Source organism: Pseudorasbora parva, chromosome 9 (genome assembly GCF_024679245.1).
Source record: "Pseudorasbora parva isolate DD20220531a chromosome 9, ASM2467924v1, whole genome shotgun sequence".
Classification (NCBI taxonomy): domain Eukaryota; kingdom Metazoa; phylum Chordata; class Actinopteri; order Cypriniformes; family Gobionidae; genus Pseudorasbora; species Pseudorasbora parva.
Genome location: NC_090180.1, coordinates 794,189 through 815,000, shown reverse-complemented (window position 1 = coordinate 815,000; position 20,812 = coordinate 794,189). Strand labels below are relative to the sequence as shown.

The window sequence follows — 20,812 nt, the reverse complement described above, 5'->3', positions numbered from 1 at the left end:
TAAATATTAATAAACATTTAATAATCTTTTAAATAGAACAGTTTCTGGTACGCATTACACGGGCAGCTTTATGCTCCGAAAACGGACAGTGCACAAGTGATACCAAACACAGTGTAGTGTATTCTGGCTCCATTATCTTCACTAATTCAACTACATTAACGGGCCTCATATCCGTAGCGAGCGGCAAACTCTACTATGGCATCTGTTATCTCTCTCTTTCTTTTCTCTGTTAACGGTCTGCTGTGAAGGTTTGGGTTTTGTTGAGCATGTTGATGGCTGCCACACCTGTGGATGTACCTATAAACAAATTATTATTAGCCTGTGCTGCTGTATGCTTTTAAATAGTGTCATATTTGCAATTAGCCTTTTTATCATAGCAAATTAAGCGCTTAAAAGCAGTTTTTTTTTTTTTTTTTTTGCCGCGTGCTACTTACAGAACTCAGGTGATTTTTCAAGCTTGTGGTGCTGTTGTGGTAGGCCAGTTTCAAATCGCATATTTGACACACTACCTTTGTCTTGTCATCCTCACTTAATTTAAAGTGCCCCCAAACAGCTGAGGTCTTGGGCATTTTGAACCTATTCAGTATGAGATGAAATAAGTCACTACGTTCGCCAACGGGTGGTTCAAGCATGAGTGAGAATGAGTCCGCGACGGAAGTACGTGTAAAAGAAAAAAAAGAATATTCGAATCTCAAAACTGAAAATCGAATGCCACCTCACCGAACGAATATTCGAATATTCTAGTACAGCCCTAGCTATTTTGTTGATAAAAGCCGCAGGGCGGCGTTGATAACTAGCTTCTGTGCTCCTGAATCTGCAGCGCGGTCTGTCTGTGTGTGTGTCTGTGTGTGTGTCTGTGTGTGTGTCTGTGTGTGTGTCTGTGTGTGTCTGTGTGTGTGTGTGTGTGTGTGTACGCGCGCGCTTCATAATGAAAACAGCTCATGAACACAGAATGGAATTTTATCTAACTTGGAATTACCTCTGCTATTGTACACCTTCCCAATCAGAATTGAATATTCAGACAGACCATGACATAAATTACTTTAGTTATTGCTAAACTAAATGTTATATATAAATTTTTTTTAAAGGTTTCCAGTGGAAACACTAGTAACTTGTACCTTATGACTGTAGATTTACACTTTGAATTAAATATTCTCTCATCAATGACATTAGCTCATTGGAAAAGGATAAACACTGCCTTTAATTTTATTTGCACTAATAAATGCTGCTGCCTACCAGCTGCAATAACCAATTAAACTTTGTTGTTCCATATATTTTTTGCTATATCGTCATAAATATCATATAAAATGTCGCAGATATTCCTGAAATATCGTGATATAATTTTGAGGCTATATCGCCCACCCCTAGTGTGATGGTTAGGTTTAGGGCCAGTGTGTGTGTGTGTGTGTGTGTGTGTGTGTGTGTGTGTGTGTGATGGGTAGGTTTAGGGCCAGTGTGTGTGTGTGTGTGTGATGGGTAGGTTTAGGGCCTGTGTGTGTGTGTGTGTGTGTGTGTGTGTGTGTGTGTGTGTGATGGGTAGGTTTAGGGCCAGTGTGTGTGTGTGTGTGATGGGTAGGTTTAGGGCCAGTGTGTGTGTGTGTGTGATGGGTAGGTTTAGGGGCTGTGTGTGTGATGGGTAGGTTTAGGACTGTGTGTGTGTGTGTGTGTGAGATGGGTAGGTTTAGGGCCAGTGTGTGATGGGTAGGTTTAGGGCCAGTGTGTGTGTGATGGGTAGGTTTAGGGCCAGTGTGTGTGTGTGTGTGATGGGTAGGTTTAGGGCCTGTGTGTGTGTGTGTGTGTGTGTGATGGGTAGGTTTAGGGCCAGTGTGTGTGTGTGTGTGATGGGTAGGTTTAGGGGCTGTGTGTGTGATGGGTAGGTTTAGGACTGTGTGTGTGTGTCTTTAGCTCTGCCTCCTCGAGCTCGGCTGTTTTCTGAAAGAATCGGTTCAGTGTGTCTGTCTTTTATAAATATGATAAACTAAAGACTCTTGTGAGATATGAAGGATCAACACGACTCTATATCAGTCCTTCCAGGTTTCCGTGATTCCGCGATCGCTGAATACAACACAGAATCAGCCAGAGTTATAGTTATTGGCCATTTCTATGTCAATCAGACCCATGGCGTCGCCTCGGTGGTGCTGTGTGTCATCACTTGAGCTGTGCTCATCGGTCCGCTAAAATACAAATCAGCTGCCGAATGGCCTTGAGTTTGTGAATGTATGACATTAAAGCTGAACTGCAGTGCTGTGCTGGTTCCCAATGGTTCTCTCTCAAACCATCGCCTCCTCTTCTTGTTTTGAGCAGGCAGGCAGAGGCCCTGAAGGCTGACATGACGGGTATGTACATTTACTGTCTTTCTTTCTTAGCATGCTATTTTGATGTGTTTGTCATCTTTAAAATGATATTCTAATGGTCATACGTTGCACACATTATTTTGATGTTTGAGTCTGTATTTTGTGTTTGTCATCGCTGCCACTTTGGTAACCATGGCCTTGGATGTGGTTGCTAGGGCATGCAGGTCTTCTCCAAATGAGCTGATTAGCATGTTTTTAGCATGTTCCTCTCCACATGTCCTGCAGATTCTAAGCTCGGCGCGGCGGAGGTCTGGACATCTAGGCAGGCTCTTCAGGACTTGTACCAGAAAATGCTGGTCACAGATCTGGAGTACGCCCTGGACAAGAAAGTGGAGCAAGATCTGTAAGAATGACTCTGATAATGCATTGCATACCCATTGGCAGGCTCTGTCTGAGTTGTCATCTCCAAATGCTTTTGTTTCAGCTGGAACCATGCTTTTAAAAATCAAATAACGACACTACAGAGCCAAGCCAAGAACAGGGCCAACCCCAATCGCAGTGAAGTGCAGGCCAATCTCTCGCTGTTCCTCGAGGCAGCTAGTGGATTCTACACGCAGGTGAGCATTAAAACCACACACCTGACCCTCTTCAGCAGCCATACTCTCATCACGGCGATATCTGTGGCCAACAATACACTATAAGGGTCACAATTATACACTTTTCTTCCATGCCAAAAATCATTAGGATATTAAGATCATGCTCCATGAAGATATTTAGCACATGTTCATATCATAAATGTATTATTAGTAGTAATATGCATCGCTAAGGACTTCATTTGGACAACTTTAAAGGAGATTTTCTCAATATTTAGATGTTTTTGCACCCTCAGATTCCAGATTTTCAAATATTGTCCTATCCTAACAACAGGGTCCCCGCGGAGTCTTAAAAAGTCTTAAAAGTATTAAATTTCAAAATCAAAATATAAGGCCTTAAAAAGTCTTAAATTCGCGGAAGCATTGCGTTCTAGGTCTTAAATAATGTTAACCTGATAACCGTCACGAGGACGAGGACGCACTGAAGGTCTCTTTGTTTAAATTAGCTCAAAATTACTATCAGATGTAAGTAATTACCTTGACAAACTATACATCATTAAAAAGATCTAAGACTAAAGTTTAATTTTTTTACCTCTGTTTTATTCTCAAAGTCTTATAGTGACCGTAATGTGTTAATATGTTCCAGGAGTTATGAATATGATCTTGGGCGTCGCTACCTTTTGATTGTAATATGCGCGTCATTTGCTCCCATTCATAAAAAAATCCTCCTTGGTCGTCATGAAGACACTCGACAAAACAACTTCCCTCAGGGCTTTTACTTCAAAAGTGTGCAGATGTGGAGAAATATTGATAGATTCTCACACGTTTGAGTCAAATTTCTATACAGAGAAGTATTATTTATTCAATCTTTATCCAAAATCCGCGGATGTATGATTATGAGAGCAGTAGGCTGTGATATGCTGTGTTTTCAATTCATTCTGGCAGCCGGAGGGCGCTGGAAAGCTGTACTACTGAAAATTCACCCCATGGGGAACACATGAAGAACAGACACACCATGTGACATTCAGGAAGTATCTGACATATGGACATATCCATATCCACACAGCTCCCTGGGATCGTTAGATCGCTATTTTATGCAGATAAACACGTTTTAAGACAATAAACACACAATCGCGGCAATATATGGTTGGTCTGTGTTCTTTATGCCATGTTGGGTGGTTTCATAATAGATGATATTTATAATGCAATGCTATTCCACATAGCTTTTAGCATTGTATATTTTCTGTCAGATTTTTTGACCCGAAGCTATATGAGATCACATATTGTTATATAAAACACTCTACATATAAAATATAAAGTGATATGAAGCAAGTTTCGAATAAAACATGATTTTAATCGTATAAATTGTTGTTTTGCTGGTGTGCTAAGCTAACATGCTAGCTTGCCCTAGATGCACCTGCCACTGAGTAAATACTTTATTTTTATGAACATTTTCTAAATGTAAAACTACTGAAATGCTTATTTGGACGAAATGCATTCAATAGAGTCTCAGTGAGGGTAAAGTGAGAGGTTTGATTTAGAAATGAGGTTTGAATAGAACAGTTTGAATAGAGAATCGTTAGTAATTATAATGCAGACAAAAGAATAATAATTGGAGCCATAACCAGTCCGCAGAAGTGTGAATGCCGGGGAGACAAACTGAATGGGGCAGTTTGCACCTCTAAACAATAGAGGCAATACAGCGACTGAAAGCTGAGAAGACATGGCAATAAACATCAGTTGATATTTCAGCGATATCTCAAAATAAAATCACATGAAACGATCTTGTAAAACGTTTAATAAAATGCAGAGTTTTAGACTGATCATCTTCAGATCTGAAATATAACATGGTCAGACTTGTGGCTTTAGCTGTAGTGCATTTCTAGATTTCTCCAAGGCCCACTTCAATTTTATTTTCATAAAGATATATCATACAAATAAATTTCTAATAACTTTACAAAACTTTGAAGCTTATTATAGCTTTTTTTATTATAAAAAATATTATCATTTTGACTTTACAGTAAACTGCCAGGTGTCTGCTTTCAAATGAGACCATAATTATGCTTTTAGTGCAAAGGATTAACAAACTGTATTTGTTTTAGTCTGAGTATACATTTCTTAGGATTTTTTCAAAATTTAGAAATCAGCTTAACAGGTTAAACAGGTCTTAATTTTCCTACGTCCATGTAACGCTACCTCATTGAAATGCTCTCGCCTCCCGCAGCATGCGCGCACGTGTGTGTGTGTTTTTTCCGTGGTGTTTGTAGTTCTTTCTTTCGCTAGACCAACTATTGTTCGCTCTATTACAACTACAAATCAGACAAGCATGCCACTTATATTGCAGCCAATCAGCTTTCGTGTTATTGGCACGAGCCTCTTTCTGATCGTATCCCACAGACGCATAAAACAGATTTTATTCTTCAGCTGAGTGACGGTTCTTGTAGTTCCGCGATCGTGAACGCGAAGGCAAATCTTTCTCACCATCTTGCTTAATGACCAAATAAAATTGCACTAAAATAGTTAATAACAGTGATGTGAACGGCGAACTCCGATGTCAGGCTGTGTGTGTTTGCTGCCTGTCAGCGCTCGCGCGAGTGTATTGAATGTGTTATTTCTAGGCTCATTAGCCTTACGTTAACGTACTCTTGAACGATCAAATATACAGATTATGCATATGTCTATATCCTGATTTGAGTTAAAAAGTTTGGGACGTGTCAGTAAGTACTTGATCTGGGCATTAGTAAGTTCTCAAAGTGAAAGCAAACTAATATAGCCTAACAACAACACAAACGGGGAAAATGGCACTTACACTTAAAGGAACACTCCAACTTTTTTAGAAATAGGGCTTATTCTACTTTGCTACATTTAGATATGTGGGGAAATGCATTTTAAGCTAAGCTAGCGGCGACCCTGCCGAACTAAAACAATGCATGCGCTGAGACAAATGCATTTGCCCACATATCTAAATGTCTAAAGAAGTTGAATAAGCCCTATTTCTAAAAACGGGTGGGTGTTCCTCTTTGTAGATATGCATCTTTATGTTGTATTTATTTTTCCTATTGTCATTTGTTTATAAGTATATATTTTATTACTGACCGATTACTTGATTACGTAATTACTTGAAAACTTTTTACTTATATTAAGCAATGATTGCTGTGGTTTACTTTTAAGATGTTGGTCATATTTCCCACCCCAAGCGATCGTGTTATTAAAGACAGATAGCACACCTCTGGACCAGCCTTTTTGTTTTTGTAATAGGCCTACCAAACAAGATTCATGCATTTTGTCAGTTTTATTGCCATGTGTGACTATTGTGCATCTAACATAATAATATGGTTAATGTTGCATCCTAATTATAAAAATAAAATAAAAATGTTTGCAAATTTATGGAAGTGACCACCACAAAATAAACTAATTTTGGTCAAAAATTATATATATATATATAATATATATATAACCCACTTATCCTGGTGGGATTGAGCAATGAATAATAAGTTTACTAATACTTTGTTCAATTTAAATAAATTAAATAATATAAGTTTAAGTAATTGAGTGATTCTGCGTTTCCTATGCATGTTTTTTATTGCGTGATATAGGTCTTAAATTTTATTCATAATGGTCTTAAAAAGGTCTTAAAAAGTCTTAAATTTGACTTGGTGAAACCTGCAGATACCCTGTAACAAACCATACATCAATGGAGAGATTATTAATTCAGCTTTCAGATCATCTACACATCTCAACATTGACCCTTATGACTGAGTTTGTGTCATAATCACATTGTATCATAATTGTTTTTTATTGAAATGCTTTACCATGAATATAGCCATTTCTGCAAATGCAGCGTCAAATCATAAATAAACACAAGTAATCCGTGTTATTGTACAGTGCTCATTGTTAAAGGACGACTCCGGTGAGAAATGCCCCTGGGGGTGATTAACCGATGGTTAGCGAGTAGATCGTTCTCTGGGATGCGTTTTCATGAAAATATAATGCCAAGAGATTTATCTCTAAAAGCAGATCAGCTTATAACGCTTGTCTAAGGGCAGGGCCACACGGAATCTGCGGACTTCTTTTGTGGTTTCTGCGAATGGTCTTGAATGTGTTAAAAAGATCTAAGAATATTGGAACTGAAAGCATTACAAATAAAATATAAAATATTCACTTCTTAACTTTTAAGGTTTACTATACAAATCCAAATAGAATGTTAAAGGGGGGGTGAAATACTCAGTTTCAGTCAATCTCATGTCAATCTTGAGTACCTATAGAGTAGTATTGCATCCTTCATATCTCCGAAAAGTCTTTAGTTTTATTATATTTATAAAAGAAATATGGGCTGTACCGAGTCTTTCGGGAAAAAACGAGTGCCTGGAGGCGTATCGTGTGGGCGGAGCTAAAGAATGAGGAATGTGCACAAAGCGGTGACGTCCTCAAGCGTGGAGAAACCCATCTATCTCAGCTAATACAGATAATGATCCACAATCAAATATGAGGCTGAAATAAACTGAACAGGAGAATCATCAGGACAACATCAACATCAGGATGTCCGTCTCTGTGGTATGTACTGTATTTAGGGGCCTTTGTGTGTCTTTATGCGCAGTTTATGAGGACATGATTCGGTTTATGGACTATTGTATGTGACTAGACCTTAGCAGTAGCAAGCAAAACGGTTTTGCACGTCAGAGTCAGACTAGTGTTATACAGAACAACAATGGAGTCCGTTAGCGCATTTGAATGACGAAGCACGCGATCGTGTCGTTTACTGATGTTTCCTCACGCGACGATAGCCGACAGCACAGACATCTGAAGCAGTTTAACTCACCGGCTGCTTCCAAAGCAGGACCGAACCTTTATCGCTGGGACCGCTCCGTCAGAAACACACTTCTTTGGTATGATTTGGTGAAGTCCTGACAGCAGTGACCGTGGAGATCCACTTTGCGACGCGACTGAAGTGATGTTGGGAAGCTTCCCGTCATTTCTGCGTTCAAATCGGTTCAAATGCAGCGCTGCCACCGGAGTTGTCCTTTAAGCAGATTCTGGTTGAAACTAGTTCTGTCTCGCAGTTATTATGTGTAATGATAAATGTGTGTGTGTGTTCTCAGTTGTTGCAGGAGTTGTGCACGGTGTTTAATGTGGACTTGCCCTGCCGTGTGAAATCATCTCAGCTTGGCATCATCAGCAATAAACAGAGCAGCACCAGCGCCATAGTGAAGCCCCAGCCCAGCTCCTGCTCCTACATCTGCCAGCACTGCCTCGTCCACCTCGGAGACATCGGTGAGCAAGCTCTATAGCTCTCCTGCTTTTATACATGGGACATATTTGGATGCTTGTAGGCCTGTCGCGATTGGTCGATACAATCAACGCTGATAATTAGGCAACGTCTATTTTTAGTCGACTGGGTAAGTTGGGGATGAAATGTTATTAGTAGCGGTAGTTTAAAAATGACAGCACTGTAATAAAAGCAGTATTTCTTAATTTGCGTGGATGAGTGACAGCAGGAGGGAGGAAGTGTGTGTGTGTGTGGGCATATTTTTGTGACATTTCAGGACTCAAATGTGTATAATGCCATGGGTATGACACAGGTATTACAGGAGAGGGTGAAATATGAGGACATTACCCATGGCCCCACTTTACAAAAGGCTTATAAATCACACAGGAGGAGTTTTTTGTTTTGAGAATGTTAAAATGCACAATTCTGTGTGTGTGTGTGTGTGTGTGTGTGTGTGTGTGTGTGTGTGAGTGTGATGGGTAGGTTTAGGGGCAGTGTAAGGGGATAGAAAATATGGCTTGTACAGTATAAAAACCATTATGCCTATGGAATGTCCCCATATGTCTCAAAAACAAACGTGTGTGTGTGTGTGAGCTCTGCTTCCACTGTTCAACAATAACAACAGAAAAGTTTGCGTTAGAAAATAAAGTAGTGCAGCCGGACTCTGACCTGAAGACACGCCTTTCCCTCAGACAGGTCGCCTCGTCAGTTTCATGGATTATTGGGTTAAAATGATCAAAAATAAGTAAGAATGCACGTCCTGGCGAGTATTCAGGTAAACACAGATTGAGATAAATTAGTCGATAGATTAATCGAGTAGTTGATAGTTTTGCCAATTAGCCAATAAATTACTCGATAGATTAATAAATTAACCGATAAATTAGCCGATAGATTAATTGATCAAGTGACAAATTAATCGGCAGATTAAGTGATTAATCGATAAATCAGTCGATAGATTAATCGGTAATTTGGGTGATCGATTAACCAATAATTTAGTCGATAGGATAATAGATTAACCAGGTAATTAGTAGATAGATTAACCGATAGATTAAGCGATAAATTAGCTGGCAGATTAATAGAGTAATTGATAAATTAGTCAATAGATTAATCGGCTATACGACAATCAGCCGCTAGATTTATCTAATATAGTCAATAGATTAATCGACTATACGATAAATTAGTCGCCCGGTCAATCGAGCAATTGATAAATTAGCCGATTGCGTAATCAATTAGTCGTTAAATTAGCCAATGGATTCATCGATAAGAGTAAAAATAGTCTAGATTATTCGATAAATCAGATGAAAAATTGAGTAATTGATAAATTAGTTATTAATTTTAATTAGCCGATGGATTAATCGACTGTGATAAATTTGTCACCTGATTAAGCGAGCAATAGATAAATTACATAATAAATTAATCGAAGCATTAGTAGACAGATTCATTGATTAAACTATAAATTAGTCGATAGATTAACCGAGCAATCGATAAATTAGTCGGTAGATTAACCGAGCAATCGATAAATTAGTCGGTAGATTAATCAATATAAGAATAGTCGTTAGTGGCAGCCCTAGATGCTTGGTATATTAACTACTGGAGGGTTCATTTGTTGTGGTTTATTTATCCCACAGCGCGTTATCGGAACCAAACCAGCCAGGCGGAGTCGTACTACAGACACGCAGCTCAGCTTGTTCCCTCAAACGGTTGGTATTCTCTCGTGTTTTCACATTCTCAAACACTGGCAATTAAAGCAGCTTAATTCAACACGTTTCTCCCTCTGCTCTAAGGTCAACCGTACAATCAGCTGGCCATATTGGCCTCCTCCAAAGGGGACCACCTTACCACCATCTTCTACTACTGCAGGAGCATTGCTGTCAAATTCCCATTTCCTGCAGCCTCCACCAACCTACAGAAAGCTCTTTCCAAGGCCCTCGAGAGGTCAGGATGCCTTTGACGGCTTGCAGACTTTATCATAATATTTTGCTTGCATTATCATACACAAGTATGAATCTAGTGCTTCATTCTCTATTGTCTCTTTAACCCACAGCCGCGATGAGGTCAAAACCAAATGGAGCGTGTCTGATTTCATCAAGGCCTTCATCAAGTTCCACGGCCATGTTTATCTCTGCAAAAGCCTGGATAAGCTGAACACCCTGAGAGAGAAACTAGAGGAGCAGTTCCAGGTGCAGTTAAAGCCCTCAGATATAGCACTTCATCTCATTCTCTTGCTCTCCTAATGCTCTGGTGTGCTCCAGCTATAGCACTTCATCTCATTCTCTTGCTCTCCTAATGCTCTGATGTGCTCCAGCTATAGCACTTCATCTCATTCTCTTGCTCTCCTAATGCTCTGGTGTGCTCCAGCTATAGCACTTCATCTCATTCTCTTGCTCTCCTAATGCTCTGGTGTGCTCCAGCTATAGCACTTCATCTCATTCTCTTGCTCTCCTAATGCTCTGATGTGCTCCAGCTATAGCACTTCATCTCATTCTCTTGCTCTCCTAATGCTCTGGTGTGCTCCAGCTATAGCACTTCATCTCATCCTCTTGCTCTCCTAATGCTCTGATGTGCTCCAGCTATAGCACTTCATCTCATCCTCTTGCTCTCCTAATGCTCTGGTGTGCTCCAGCTATAGCACTTCATCTCATCCTCTTGCTCTCCTAATGCTCTGGTGTGCTCCAGCTATAGCACTTCATCTCATCCTCTTGCTCTCCTAATGCTCTGGTGTGCTCCAGATATAGCACTTCATCTCATTCTCTTGCTCTCCTAATGCTCTGGTGTGCTCCAGCTATAGCACTTCATCTCATCCTCTTGCTCTCCTAATGCTCTGATGTGCTCCAGCTATAGCACTTCATCTCATCCTCTTGCTCTCCTAATGCTCTGGTGTGCTCCAGCTATAGCACTTCATCTCATCCTCTTGCTCTCCTAATGCTCTGGTGTGCTCCAGCTATAGCACTTCATCTCATTCTCTTGCTCTCCTAATGCTCTGGTGTGCTCCAGCTATAGCACTTCATCTCATTCTCTTGCTCTCCTAATGCTCTGGTGTGCTCCAGCTATAGCACTTCATCTCATTCTCTTGCTCTCCTAATGCTCTGATGTGCTCCAGCTATAGCACTTCATCTCATCCTCTTGCTCTCCTAATGCTCTGGTGTGCTCCAGCTATAGCACTTCATCTCATTCTCTTGCTCTCCTAATGCTCTGGTGTGCTCCAGCTATAGCACTTCATCTCATTCTCTTGCTCTCCTAATGCTCTGGTGTGCTCCAGCTATAGCACTTCATCTCATTCTCTTGCTCTCCTAATGCTCTGATGTGCTCCAGCTATAGCACTTCATCTCATCCTCTTGCTCTCCTAATGCTCTGGTGTGCTCCAGCTATAGCACTTCATCTCATTCTCTTGCTCTCCTAATGCTCTGGTGTGCTCCAGCTATAGCACTTCATCTCATTCTCTTGCTCTCCTAATGCTCTGGTGTGCTCCAGCTATAGCACTTCATCTCATTCTCTTGCTCTCCTAATGCTCTGATGTGCTGCAGCTATAGCACTTCATCTCATCCTCTTGCTCTCCTAATGCTCTGGTGTGCTCCAGCTATAGCACTTCATCTCATTCTCTTGCTCTCCTAATGCTCTGGTGTGCTGCAGCTATAGCACTTCATCTCATTCTCTTGCTCTCCTAATGCTCTGGTGTGCTCCAGCTATAGCACTTCATCTCATTCTCTTGCTCTCCTAATGCTCTGGTGTGCTCCAGCTATAGCACTTCATCTCATTCTCTTGCTCTCCTAATGCTCTGGTGTGCTCCAGCTATAGCACTTCATCTCATCCTCTTGCTCTCCTAATGCTCTGGTGTGCTCCAGCTATAGCACTTCATCTCATTCTCTTGCTCTCCTAATGCTCTGGTGTGCTGCAGCTATAGCACTTCATCTCATTCTCTTGCTCTCCTAATGCTCTGGTGTGCTCCAGCTATAGCACTTCATCTCATCCTCTTGCTCTCCTAATGCTCTGGTGTGCTCCAGCTATAGCACTTCATCTCATTCTCTTGCTCTCCTAATGCTCTGGTGTGCTCCAGCTATAGCACTTCATCTCATCCTCTTGCTCTCCTAATGCTCTGGTGTGCTCCAGCTATAGCACTTCATCTCATCCTCTTGCTCTCCTAATGCTCTGATGTGCTCCAGCTATAGCACTTCATCTCATTCTCTTGCTCTCCTAATGCTCTGGTGTGCTCCAGCTATAGCACTTCATCTCATCCTCTTGCTCTCCTAATGCTCTGGTGTGCTGCAGCTATAGCACTTCATCTCATTCTCTTGCTCTCCTAATGCTCTGGTGTGCTCCAGCTATAGCACTTCATCTCATTCTCTTGCTCTCCTAATGCTCTGGTGTGCTCCAGCTATAGCACTTCATCTCATTCTCTTGCTCTCCTAATGCTCTGGTGTGCTCCACAGAGGCTGATTCTGCAGAAGGCCTTCAGCTCGCAGCAGCTGGTGCATATCACGGTGATAAACCTGTTTGAGCTGCACCATCTCAGAGACTTCAGCAATGAGCCGGATGAGCACAGCTACAGCTCGGACGAGCAGATCAGCTGGATACAACTCCTTGGCCTCTTCAGTATGTCCTTACCACTGCTTTCAAACCCTGGGCTTACGCATTATACTTTAAACACAATTTCAAACTTTTGGAATTGGTAAGATGTGCTTACTGCAAAAAATGCTCTTCTTACTCAGTCATTTTGTCTTGTTTCCAGTCTAAATATCTAACAATTCTTAAATCAAGATGCATTTACTAGATCAGTGAAACCACATAAGATATTTTTTCTTGTTTTGTTGAAAATAAAATCTAAATGAAGAGAGTTTTTGCTTAAAACAGGCAAAATGATCTGCCAATGGGGTGAGAAAAATAATCTTATTTCTGATTGAAATCTTGTTTCTTGTTTCCGTCCCAAACAGAAATAAGATTATTTTGCAAGCCGTGCTCCCGCTCTCTCTCACACACACACACCGTCCCGGCACTTCCACTCATGTCACTTTTTAAAATCCTCTACAGCGCGAAACACAAGTCCCGCAAACGCGCCGCCGAGGAGCTTGTTTGTAATTGGAGGACAAATGGCCTCCTTAGTTTTAAATGGTTTGGGTACAAGCTCTTAAATGGCTAGTTAATATCGCTAACAAGGCTCAAAATAGCCCTCCCATTGGCAGATCATTTTGCCTGTTTTAAGCAAAAACTCACTTTATTTAAAAAATTTCCTCAGCAAACAAGCAAAAGTATCTTATGCTGTTTTACTGATCTAGTAAATGCATCTTGATTTAAGAATATTTAGATATTTGGACTGGAAACAAGAAAAGAAAAAACTAAATAAGAAGAGCATTTTTTTGCAGTGTTTTGTGGAAACCATGAGAAACACTGAAACATCTATGGGTTCCAGAACTTTTTTTGTTGAACTCCAAACTTTTCTTCAGATTGTGGCTGAATGACCCAGAAAGCATGTAAAGATCCTTTAATAATCGCTGGAGCTGTGGGTCAGTTCATTGTGAGCCTACAGAAGAACAACGGCATATTTAATAAGAGCAGAAGATTTACATTTTCCCTTTTTTAAAGGGTTTTTTGCACATTTATGTTGTTAATAGAAGTTAATTCTTTCTGCATATCAATTCAAGCTCAGAGCATCACTGTTTAATTCACAATAAACCTGTAATATTATTAGTAACCGCACTTGTAAACAAAAAGCGCCACTGCTCTCTGCTATAGTAATATTGCTATAATTCAATGAACTGTTTTCTATTTAAATATATTTTAACCCGTAATGTATTCCAGCCATTACTCCAGTTCTCTGTGTCATATGATCCTCCTGAAATAAATCTGATGTATTGATTTGGTGCTCAAGAAACATTATCAAACTATTGTCAATGGTAAAAACAGTTGTTGCTTAATATGTGATGTTACTGTTAAAAAAGGATCTTACTGACCTGCATAATACCAATTTTTTTTGCTTTTTAAAATTGACCTTATAAACATATAGTGTGAAATCTTCAGCCCTATGATTATTGTTGTTCTATTGTAAACACTGAGATATGGAGCAGAGTAACCCAAAATTACCTGAGGTTTAGAGTGAACCGTTTCTAGCCTTGAAACCGTTTCGAGTGTGTTGAAATCTAATTGATAGTGCTGGTAGATCCTCCAAATAAAACGTGTCTCCCCAATAGTTAATGCAGTGTTGTAATTGGCTTGTGTTTCCCCAGTGTCTTTCCTGGGAGTGATGCTAAGCCGAGCTTTGCTCAATAAGAGCCGAGAGGAGATCATGGGCGAGTGTCCGCTTCCGGCCATCAAAGTGTGTCTGGACTGGCTGAGGCTGCGACCCACGGTGTTTAATGAAAGTGCACTGGACAAGCGACAGTAGTAAGAGAGGCTTCCTAGTTTCCTTCCACCATAAGGCTAAATGCTGTAGCTTTCATTTCAGTAGATTTAGCGTTTTGAATATGTTTGCATTTGGGAGGGAACTGTAGTTTCTTAAAAGGCTGATTCAGTCTCTTTAATCCATGCATAATCCCAGCTACAGTACCCATGTGTTTTGTTTTCATGATGACATCTGAAATGGTTTTGAGGCACTGAATGTTGTTAAAACGACACATCTTTGTGATCTCACAGCATCTGGCCGTGGCTGGTGTCCATTCTGAACAGCTTTCAGCCGAAGGAGGAGGATGTGTCGAATGTGTCAGGTATGAGTGCTGCAACACACTCTTAAATCTGCTTATTAAATATAAACCCGATTCCAAAAAAGTTGGGACGCTGTACAAATTGTGAACAAAAAAGGAATTAAAAAAATCATACTCTTGTGTAATTGCGCCATCCTAAATAAACTTGTGTCTTGCGTGACACCCGGAAATTTTGAATATCCCGCTCTAATCTGACCTCTGAGCTGTGCGGTGTCCAGAATAATAATCCCCCACTGTGTGTGAATAGGCCAGAGGAGAACTGAGTCTGGTTTCTCTAAGGTTTATTTTTCTCCATCATGCCCTGATGGAGTTTGGGCTCCTTTGGTCGCCTTTGGCTTGGCTTGCTCAGTTGGGGACACTCACATTATGATCAGGGTTATTCAACTAAATTTACTAATAAAATTAATTAATTAGGTCTTCTTTAATTCTATAAACTATAATACTGATCTGCCAACATTGTCTCTCTGTGATAAATTAAAATAAGCTGATAACATCACTGTTTCCTCCAGAACGACTGTACAGCCAAATCTAATTCTGCTGCAGTATTGTCCTGTTTAACACTGAAGCTGCTCTGACACAATCAGCGTTGGAGAAGAGCGATAGAAATAAAGTTGATTTGATTGAATGCAATGATTCACAAATCTCATAAGCTAATATTTTTTTCACAATAGAAAATAGAAAACATCAAATGTTTAAAGTGAGACAATTTGAAATGTCATGTATGCAGTCCAGATCTTTCACCATTAGAAAACATTTGGTGCATCATAAAGAGGAAGATGCGATAAAGAAGACCTAAGACAGTTGAGCAGCTAGAAGCCTGTATTAGACAAGAATGGGACAACATTCCTATTCCTAAACTTGAGCAGCTCGTCTCCTCAGTCCCCAGACTTTTGCAGACTGATATAAAAAGAAGAGGGGATGACACACAGGGGGAAACATGGCCTTGGCACAACTTTACTAAGATTTGCCATAATTTAAAGTCAACTTATTTTCCCTTTAAAATGATAAATTTTCTCAGTTTAAAAATTTGATGTCATCTATGTTGTATCCTGAGTAAAATATTGAAATTTGAAACTTCCACATCACTGCAATCTGTTTTCATCCACAATTTGTAGTGTCCCAACTTTTTTGGAATCGGGTTTGTAAGCTGTTGAACGACTCTCTGTGCTAATGGGAATGATTGTTTGTTTCTCAGTTGTTCCACTGCCTGAGGAGTTCGAGCTGCAAGGCTTTCTGGCCCTTCGCCCCACCCTGCGGTAAACCTTCATGCTAAACTGAGCCCTGTCCTTGTTTTGACTCTTATTCTACACGCATGACTCTTTTAGCTGTATTTGTTCTCTTAAGGTTGTTGTTCACTGATTCCAGGATGCTGGACTTCTCTAAAGGGCATCAGAGTGTTGTGGTTGGCAAAGAGAGCCTGTTAGTTAATGCCCGACACCAGAGACTCATCAGCCTGGGCAAATGGGTGGCTGACAACCAACCGCGGTGAGCCGTCATTTCACTCATTATTCACTCATTTGGCCTTTCCTGAAGTTTGGTGCCTTCATTTAGTCTGTTCTTCTAGCTGTAAAATATGTATTCAAATATAAAAATGTTGCTGCTGATTTTTTTCAACCCATAACCTTTTAAGAATAGACATGAAATCCAAACTTAAATGGCTGTAATTCAAGAATGCATTGGAATATAAACCTCTTTTTTTTAAAGAAAACACTCAGCAGATAATTGCTAAAGTGAAAGCAATTCAAAATATGAAAGTATGAAAAAGTTATGAAAGTTATGAAATGAAATTCTGTACTAAATATTATTTCTTTTATATAAAATATATATTTTACACAAAAATACTCTAAAATTACGATAAAATCAAAGCTGTATGTCTAACCAAATTGTGTTCTGAATTTGAAGTTTGAAATCTTAAAAAATGTCCCCATGCGATTTTGTTTCGGCGTTGTACCAAAAACATCCACCGGGTGTCATCCACATTCCACTCACTGTAAATTTCTGTCCAACGCACCTAAATGATCTCTCCTATCACTTCCATCACACAACAGTTCCCAAATCAGGAACCTTGAGACTCTGAACTTTTCGACGATATGCATTTTGTCAAGATTAGAAAAGATTTTGATTATAAAGTAATTAATGTTGTAATGTGAAACATGACACCGCCCAATAGGGGGAGGACACATTAGCAAAACGATCTATAACAATGCAGTACTATTACATATCAAAACACGTTTTACTCACATCGGTGTGCTGCACCATTCCTGTCGGATCCAAATCCAGCATCGACTGGAGATTAGTTTACAAACGATCCCGCAGTGAACTGAAGTGAACATGTCTTCCCCACGGGAGCTGGAGCCTCATTAGGTCTCTCTCTAGGATGCCCTGATGGAGTTTGGGCTCCTGTGGTCGCCTTTGGCTTGGCTTGCTCAGTTGGGGACACTCACATTATGATCCAAGTTATTCAACTAAATATACAAATAAAATTAATGAATTAGGTCTTCTTTAATTCTATAAACTATAATCCTGATCTGCCATCATTGTCTCTCTATGATAAATTAAAATAAGCTGATAACATCACTGTTTACTCCAGAACGACTGTACAGCCCAATCTAATTCTGCTGCAGTATTGTCCTGTTTAACACTGAAGCTGCTCTGACACAATCGCCGTTGGAGAAGCAAGATATAAATAAAGATGACTGATTTATATTTCTGTCAATTTTTAATTATTTTTATATGCATGTACAAAAAAAAAGTAGTTTTTGCCTTTGGTATCCACAGGTTGCTCCAGTGTCGCATAAGTGATGGGCTTCTGCTGTTCGTAACGGATATCCCTGAGCTGGCGGTGGAAGAGCCGCAGGAGAAAGACCCGCCGGTCCTACAGGAGTCCTCTAATGGAGAACAGAGCCCCAATGACAGCACACAGGGCCTGAAGTCGGTGCTCTCGGCCGGGAAGAGCCAGAACTGCGGCCTGGATGGCAGCGAAAGGCCCGTGGTCACCTTCAAGGAGAACATCAAACCCAGAGAACCCAGCCGGAACCAGCTCCAGAGGGATTCTGGGAAGGACAGAGCCGGATTCACCAAAGGAAATGGACTGCAAGGAAAGAACGAGCAGAAGAAAGAGGGCAAAAGAAAGAGTGAGGTGAAGAAAAACAGCCATGAGAAAACAACGGATGCTGGGAAACAGGTAAGGGAGAACCACACGGCAAAAAAACGCTTCTCTTATTTAGTGTTTTTGTCTCGTTTCCAGTCTAAATATAACAATTCTTAAATCAAGATGCATTTACTAGATCAGTAAAACCACATAAGATATTTTTTTTTACATCATAAGGGTCAAAATGATCCATTTTTCTTTTATGCCAAAAATCATTAGGATATTAAGGTCATGCTCCATGAAGATATTTAGCACATGTTCATATCATAAATGTATTATTAGTAGTAATATGCATCGCTAAGGACTTCATTTGGACAACTTTAAAGGAGATTTTCTCAATATTTAGATGTTTTTGCACCCTCAGATTCCAGATTTTCAAATATTGTCCTATCCTAACAAACCATACATCAATGGAGAGATTATTAATTCAGCTTTCAGATCATCTACACATCTCAACATTGACCCTTAGGACTGGGTTTGGGCTCCAGGGTCGCATTAGAAGTTTGGCTGTAATTTTTATGTAAATGTGTAAACACTCAAACTCGTGTTTGCTTTGCTGTAAGGTGAAGACTCAGGCTGAGATGAGGAAGACTCCGGTGTCTGAGGCGAGGAAGACTCCAGTCACACAGACTCAGACCTCATGTTCTTCTCAGTTTATCCCCATCCACCATCCTGGAGCTTTCCCGCCTCTGCCCAGCAGGCCAGGTACACTTACACACCTTCATAAATGCCACACCTGAACATCATTTCCAGGGTTTTTCCTGCATTCAACATTTTTTTTGGCGGCCGCGAAAACGAATGTTTGTCCCGCCAAACAAAGCATATTGTCATTTATGAGTGATGTAGTTGACTGCTGCGCATGTTAAAGGGTTAGATCAGCCTGTAGTGTAAATTGTGTGATTACCGTATTTTCCGGACTATAAGTCGCTCCGGAGTATAAGTCGCATCAGTCAAAAAATGCATCATGAAGAGGAAAAAAACATATATAAGTCGCACTGGACTATAAGTCGCATTAGGGCAGAGTGGGAGCCGCTCGCGTGCACTCGCTCGTGCCCGCTTCACCGCATAACCGAGCAGAAGAAAGAAAGTTTGAAGTGAGTGAGTGAGAAACTTGTAAGGGACAGGCGAAAAACAGAGGTTACTTTAACTGTAATGAAGAAGAAAAAGAAAGCTACTTGCGGACTGTAAGCAAGATAGCCAGAGCTGAAGGAACGAGTCCACAGACGCTTGAACTCTCTGCCGGGAGAGGCTCTGCCGCGCGAGACGAACGCTGTGAGACTCGTTCTCCGCTGCATATTTTACTACATGCTGTTTGTATTTTGCAGAATGAGATTTTCTTTATGGGGGCATTTTGTTTGTGTTCAGTCTTTCTAAGTTGCCTTCAAAGTAGTCTTTAAGTTAATATTAGGCTACAGGAGCAGCATAGAGCGCATTCTCGTGGCTATTCTTATTCTTGTCAGTCAGTATGAATTAAATTTGATATATAAGTCGCAGGAGCAGCCAAACTATGAAAAAAGTGCGACTTATAGTCCGGAAAATACGGTAATTCCTCCTGTGGTTGGCCAGCCGTCAGACCTCCGCTCATCTTCACACACAGATGAAGATATTAGTGTTGAAATCCGATGGCTCAGAAAGGCCTTCATTGACACCAATGTCATTTCCTCTCTCAAGACCCATAAAGGCACTAAAGACGTCGTTACAAAGCCCATCTCACTACAGCGGCTCTACAATCATTGATGAAGACGCCAGAATAGACCTAAACAACTAAATAACGACTTATATAGTGATGGCCGATTTCAGAACAAAGCTTCGAACCGTTATGAGTCAGTGAATCGATTCATGAGTCGAACCGTTATGAGTCAGTGAATCGATTCATGAGTCGAACCGTTATGAGTCAGTGAATCGATTCATGAGTCGAACCGTTATGAGTCAGTGAATCGATTCACTGACTCATAACGGTTCGAAGGATGACCAGTGACAAACTGAGTGACAGAATGATCAGAGACCCGCACACACTCTCTCATATTTCATATATTAATCAAAAATTGGATGGGAAAAATGGGAAAAATTGACAGACAAAATTGAAAATTGGCTGACAGACCTGGTCACTGGTCATCCAGACACACAGTACCCCATGTGATCTGCAAAAGTGCAATACTGACAATACATTTAAAATCATTTCAAAGTGATGGTTGCCACCGAAGACCACTTTTGACCCTCTTTAGCCATGTGCTGTGTGGTCATTGCTGATGTTTTCTCCTCCCTCAGGCTTCCCTCCTACTGCATATGTGATCCCTCCTCCCGTGGCCTTCTCCATGAGCCCCGGCTTCAGCTTCCCCACAGGTGTGTCTGTACCGGCCCCGTTCCTCCAGACCGCAGCCCTGCCTCAGTCTGCCAGTGCTGTGCAGAGCGGGAAGCCCTCACACACTCCCTACAGCCAGCAGAGGCCCTCGGGCCCTGGAGCCCTGACCCCGGGCCCTCAGCAGACCCAGCCGGCCCCACAGCCGGTCCAGCAGGCCTTGCAGCAATCGCCCTCCAAGCAGAGCGCTCAGCTGGGCAAGAGTCCACCTCACCATCACAGCATGCAGCAGGTAATGCCACGCCTTTATTTTAACCTCTGAATGTCGCTCCACACCCGTAAGACCTCCGTTCATCTTCACACACAGTTTAAGATATTTTATATTTAGTCCGAGAGCGTATGCAAGTGTATGCACACTATACTGTCCATGTCCAGAAAGGGAATAAAAACATCATCACAGTAGTCCATATGAGACATCAGTGGGTTAATTAGAGTCTCTTGAAGCATCCAAAATACA

The 20,812-nt window shown here is 40.9% G+C and overlaps 1 protein-coding gene across 4 annotated transcripts in view; it reads left to right on the top strand.

Annotated features, from left to right (window-relative positions):
* smg7 (SMG7 nonsense mediated mRNA decay factor) overlaps window positions 1-20,812 on the top strand; it is a 35,965-nt gene that overhangs the window by 4,681 nt on the left and 10,472 nt on the right. For 2 of the 4 annotated variants that reach the window (XM_067453460.1, XM_067453462.1), the window contains exons 2-16: window positions 2,305-2,336; window positions 2,580-2,697; window positions 2,779-2,911; window positions 7,987-8,158; window positions 9,782-9,853; window positions 9,938-10,088; window positions 10,198-10,333; window positions 12,581-12,743; window positions 14,372-14,528; window positions 14,778-14,848; window positions 16,041-16,101; window positions 16,190-16,330; window positions 17,624-18,029; window positions 18,560-18,701; window positions 20,265-20,587. In XM_067453460.1, coding sequence (XP_067309561.1) covers window positions 2,305-2,336; window positions 2,580-2,697; window positions 2,779-2,911; window positions 7,987-8,158; window positions 9,782-9,853; window positions 9,938-10,088; window positions 10,198-10,333; window positions 12,581-12,743; window positions 14,372-14,528; window positions 14,778-14,848; window positions 16,041-16,101; window positions 16,190-16,330; window positions 17,624-18,029; window positions 18,560-18,701; window positions 20,265-20,587 — 2,278 coding nt within the window. The remainder of the gene's footprint in view (window positions 1-2,304; window positions 2,337-2,579; window positions 2,698-2,778; window positions 2,912-7,986; window positions 8,159-9,781; window positions 9,854-9,937; window positions 10,089-10,197; window positions 10,334-12,580; window positions 12,744-14,371; window positions 14,529-14,777; window positions 14,849-16,040; window positions 16,102-16,189; window positions 16,331-17,623; window positions 18,030-18,559; window positions 18,702-20,264; window positions 20,588-20,812) is intronic. The other 2 variants (XM_067453463.1, XM_067453461.1) reach the window with 1 other exon arrangement.